The 5,494-nt window shown below is 41.1% G+C and overlaps 1 protein-coding gene across 1 annotated transcript; it reads right to left on the bottom strand.

Annotated features, from left to right (window-relative positions):
* Positions 1-3,100: 3,100 nt before the first annotated feature.
* On the bottom strand, positions 3,101-4,301 carry LOC309563731 (apelin receptor A-like). The gene has a single exon (XM_082268330.1). It carries the CDS (start codon positions 4,292-4,294, stop codon positions 3,119-3,121), a length of 1,176 nt encoding a protein of 391 aa, XP_082124456.1. The 5' UTR covers positions 4,295-4,301; the 3' UTR covers positions 3,101-3,118.
* Between the last annotated feature and the right edge of the window lie 1,193 nt (positions 4,302-5,494).

Below are 5,494 nucleotides of genomic sequence, written 5' to 3'. Positions count from 1 at the left end.
GCGATAACTTTTGCGCAAACCAATCAAAATACGCTTATTGCGATTTTTTTTTTAACCAAAAATATGTAGCAAATTGGCCTAAAATGTTAAAAAATTTTGATTTTTAAATTTTTTTTTGGGAATCTTATATAGCAGAATGTGAAAAATATTGGCCTAAAATGATGAAAATATTTGATTTAAATTTATTTTTATTGGGAATATTTAATAGCAGAAATTAAAAAACATATATTTTTTCAGAATTGTCGCTCTTTTTTTGTTTATAGCGCAAAAAATAAAAATCGCAGAGGTGATCAAATACCACCAAAAGAAAGCTCTATTTGTGGGAAAAAAAGGACGTAAATTTCGTTTAGGTACAGCGTCGCACGACCGCGCAATTGTCAGTTAAAATCACGCAGTACCAAGTTGAAAAAAGTGGCCTGGTCATTAAGGGGGCAAATCCTTCCGGTCTTATTAAAGTGGTTAACCTTCTTAGCGGTATTCCCGAGCGTGGCTCGGGGTTAAATTTCAGAGCCGAAAGCGGTAACCCCCAGCCACACTCGGGGTACCGCCAGAAGCATCGCTGGATCCTGTAAAAGAGGTTACTTACCTTGTCACCGGGATCCAGCGATGTGTCCCGGCGGTGTCTCGCGGCGGATCTTCCTCCCGATCGTCTCCGTGCCCCGGCTTCCGTCTCGCAGGGGGGTGGAACCGGCGGCAAATTCAAATGTAAAAACACACCAAACACTGATACCATTCAATATAAAAAAAAAATCACATTAGTTTGCCTCCCAATGCCGCTTCCTGCAGTTTTACTGTACTTTTTATGTATATATATATATATATATATATATATATATATATATATATATATATATATATATATATATACACACACATATACATATATATACATATATATATATATATATATATATATATATATATATATGTATATATATACACATATACATATATATATACACACATATACATATATATATATACACACATATACATATATATATATATATATACACATATACATATATATATATATACACACATATACATATATAATATATATATATATATATATATATATATATATATATATATATATATATATATATATATATATATATATATATATATATATATAATAAATGTATACAGTTGGTTTGGGCTGCTCATTCACAAGACTTACATGCAAAGTAATGTTACCGCTTTCAGCACCTAAAATCCGAAAGAATCATACCGCCAGGGAGGTTAAAGGAGACCCGTCATAAGAAATATACAAGGGAACCCATTGCTGACCCTTTTCTTATTCACTTTGCCATCAATGCAAGCGCATCACAATGGGACCTTTTTTTCCCCAAAGCAATACAAAGCAAATCAGGTCAAAGGAAGCCTCAGAGCTGTCATCCACACATTGAGGAATACACACGTCAACCACAATACAACACGCCTGTCTATCTCTACCAGCTCTAACTTCCATCCATTCCTTAGCTGTCATTACGCAGATTTATAATCTATTCCAGTGCAACGTCTCATTAAAATTCCAATTTTTTGGAAAGTGGATAATATTTATGAAAAAAATGTCGAATTTGTAGAAAGTTGCAATGCTCCGAATTCGGAATTTTGACTTGAAAATACTTAAGAATGTTATATTTCTGTTTACTCTCCGTGATACCAATATTTGTCATGTAAGATCCCATTCACACAGGGGCGACACGACTTGCCGGGGCGACCTGTGAAGTCGCGGTGCACAGCGCGCACCGCGACCTTGGCGCGACATGCACGGACTTCATATCATTGAAGTCAATGCAGGTCGCTCCAGGTCGCCCCAAAGTAGTACAGGACCCTTTTTCTAAGTCGGAGCGACTTGTGTCGCTCCTATTAGAACGGGTCCTGTGCTAATCAATGGTAGGCGACCCACCGCGACTTGTCAAGTCGCCCCAGTGTGAACCGGCTCTTAAATTCCAATTTTTTGGAAAGTGGATAATATTTATGAAAAAAATGTCGAGTTTGTAGAAAGTTGCAATGCTCCGAATTCGGAATTTTGACTTGAAAATACTTAAGAAAGTTATATTTCTGTTTACTCTCCGTGATACCAATATTTGTCATGTAAGATCCCATTCACACAGGGGCGACACGACTTGCCGGGGCGACCTGTGAAGTCGCGGTGCACAGCGCGCACCGCGACCTTGGCGCGACATGCACGGACTTCATATCATTGAAGTCAATGCAAGTCGCCTCCAGGTCCCCCAAAGTAGTACAGGACCCTTTTTCTAAGTCGGAGCGACTTGTGTCGCTCCTATTAGAACGGGTCCTGTGCTAATCAATGGCAGGCGACCCACCGCGACTTGTCAGGCGACCAGGTCGCCTGACAAGTCGCCCCAGTGTGAACCGGCTCTTAAATTCCAATTTTTTGGAAAGTGGATAATATTTATGAAAAAAATGTCGAGTTAGTAGAAAGTTGCAATGCTCCGAATTCGGAATTTTGACTTGAAAATACTTAAGAATGTTATATTTCTGTTTACTCTACTTGATACCATTATTTGTCATGTTAATCTACCAGTTCTCTTTGTACCACCATTTTCTGTTTCCTTTTAATAAAAGTTTGTATACAAAAAAATAAAATTCCAATTTTTTGGAAAGTGGATAATATTTATGAAAAAAATTTCGAATTTGTAGAAAGTTGCAATGCTCCGAATTCGGAATTTTGACTTGAAAATACTGAAGAATGTTATATTATATATATTATATATATATTATATCTACGTGATACCATTATTTGTCATGTTAATGTACCAGTTCTCTTTGTTTTTCAATAAAAGTTTGTATACAAAAAATAAAATTCCAATTTGTTTTTAATTATAAAAGTATATACAAAAGCAAACAAATAACAAAAACCTCTTTATCCCCAAACCCCATATGTCTAAGTGCTCTAGTCTTTTGGGGACAGTTCTTTAACCCTGAAGTCCTTCGATGTTCTCAAATTGCCAACTGGGGTTGTAAAAAAAAAATAAAAAATATAAAAAAAACTGCACCCCTAAGATGGAATTGTTTGAGTCTGCAACATCCAAAAATACAGCAGAACACATAAATGAAAAAGTTTTAGGACTTGTTACCCCAATGTCTAATCTTTCATTCCATCAAAGTCTTCCTCCTCTGTGGACACCTTAATAGTCTTACCCCCAACTTCTGCACCATCCCCAGAAGAGCTACCAACACGGGTTTTTTGACCCTTGTGCTCCGCTTGTCCTTCTGTATTCTTCAGGAGAACTCCACACCCCAGCACTCGGCGACAGTGTCCTCTAAACCTGGGATCCAGAAAAGCATACAGGACGGGGTTTAGGCAGCTGTTGGCATACCCAAGGCAGGTGGCATAAGGATGCAGATTATTGAGGAAGACGTGCAGACCACAACTCAACGGTAAAACCTCGGCATTCATCAGGACATAGATGCTCTTAACCAGGTGAAATGGGGCCCAGCATGCCCCAAAGGTGACCACTAGCCCAACCATTATAGCCAACAGCCTCCTTTTCCTGCTTGCAACTAGCGGTAGATGGAAGTGGCCAGAAACCCGGCGGCCGATGCCCACGTAGCAGAAGAGGATGACACAAAATGGCGCCACAAAGGCCAATAACGTTGAGGAAAATCCCAAGCCAGCTTCCCACAGGTGAGTTTGCCCGCTGCTGTCCACTGCTGAGTAGTCCATGTAGCACATTGTCCTGTTGTCAAAGAGCTCATCTGTTTGTCCCGTGTTCCGGAAAATGATGGCTGGAAGAGCCAGCAGACCCGCACTTGCCCAGGTAATTGCAATGGCCATTGGGCTGGAAAGTAGAGACCGTGGGTGCCCCGGTCCTGGCGATAGCACAATAACTATGTACCGGTCCAGACTCAGTCCCGTTAAGCAGAAGGCGCTGGCATACATATTGAGAAGCACCATGTATCCGCTGACTTTGCACGCCACTGTGCCAAAGGGCCAGTGGTATCCTAGTGAGACGTAGACAGCCCACAGCGGTAGGGTCACCACGAAAGCCAGGTCAGCAATTGCCAGCTGGACGATGAAAGTGTCTGCCGCCCGTGGACGGTCCCTTCGGTGGTGGCTGGCCCACAGCACCAGTCCATTGCCAGTGATGCCCAAGAAAAAGATAAGGAAGTAAGTGGTGGGTATAAGTCCAACCGATGGCTCCCATTCATCGTACTCGCAGTCAGGCATTCCAAGGAAGAGGGTTAGATTGTCGGGCATTCCCGGGAAGATGGTTGAGTTCTCAGTCTCCTCATCCATCTCTGGTGAGGTGCTCATCATTGTCTGCTCTCTGTCTGCAATTTTACTCCTTATCAGACCCCCCCCACTCTACTTTATAGCCCTCTCCTCCCAGCCCCCTCCTCTTCCAAGTGCACATTTAACTCCTTCATGGATGCCTTTTGCTTGAGTGTGCTGGTTTGCTGATATGGTAACTCAATTATCACCCCCCCTCCTCATTATAGCCTGGAGATGCGAAAAAGAGGAGGGGGGGGGGGGGCGGCAGACTGTTCCTCAGCAGACATCCTGTGAAGGGAGCTCACAAGTTATCTGTGGATCCAGCACTTCCATTCTATAAACACCGAAGCATGACCTAATATGCTGGACAATTGCTCTTCTGACCATCTTGTCTGTCCCTTGAGTCTGGCGTCTAACAAAAGAGGCACACGCCAAGTCTTTGCCTAAACACATAATATACATACAAACAATACACAAAAACACACTAATTGCAACCAATGGTATGGTCCAGGTTTTAAATGGACAGAAAAAGAATAGATTTAGAAACAATACACAAAAACGCACTAACTGCAACCAATGGTATGGTCCATGTTTTAAATGGACAGAAAAAGAATAGATAATCAATACACAAAAACGCACTAACTGCAACCAATGGTATGGTCCGTGTTTCAAATGGACAGAAAAAGAATAGATTTAGAAACAATACTCAAAAACGCACTAACTGCAACCAATGGTATGGTCCAGGTTTTAAATGGACAGAAAAATAATACATTTAGAATTAATACACAAAAACGCACTAACTGCAACCAATGTTTTTTTTTTAACAATCATAATGTGATCTTAAAGGATAAGTTCACCTAACTCTGATATTTTATTTTTGGATGCTGGACATGAAACTACTACTGCTGGGTACACACGGGAAGTTGTTTTTTATTCAATACAGCAGGCTGAACAAACAAAAAACTTACAGATCACTGTACTAACATATCTGATGTAAGTGCGGTGATCTCCCCACTGAGCTATGGTACCCCCCCCCCCCCCGCCCCAGAACACAGCGCTAGCATAAGGTGACCAGATTTTAAAATGAAATCCGGGGACATTTTTTTTTTATTGGCAAAGGGCACAGGACTGCTTAATGCAGAGGGCGCTGGGCACAGGACTACATAATACACAGAGCGCTGGGCACAGGACTACATAATACACAGCACTGGACACAGGACTGCATAATACACAGAGTGCTGGGCA

This window comes from Pelophylax lessonae, assembly GCF_965119305.1.
Source record: "Pelophylax lessonae genome assembly, chromosome: 9".
Lineage (NCBI taxonomy): Eukaryota > Metazoa > Chordata > Amphibia > Anura > Ranidae > Pelophylax > Pelophylax lessonae.
This window is presented reverse-complemented; position numbering and strand designations above follow the sequence as displayed.

Coding starts and splice junctions, on each gene's coding strand:
- LOC309563731 (XM_082268330.1), bottom strand. CDS start 4,294: ATGATGAGCACCTCACCAGAGATGGATGAGGAGACTGAGAACTCAACC.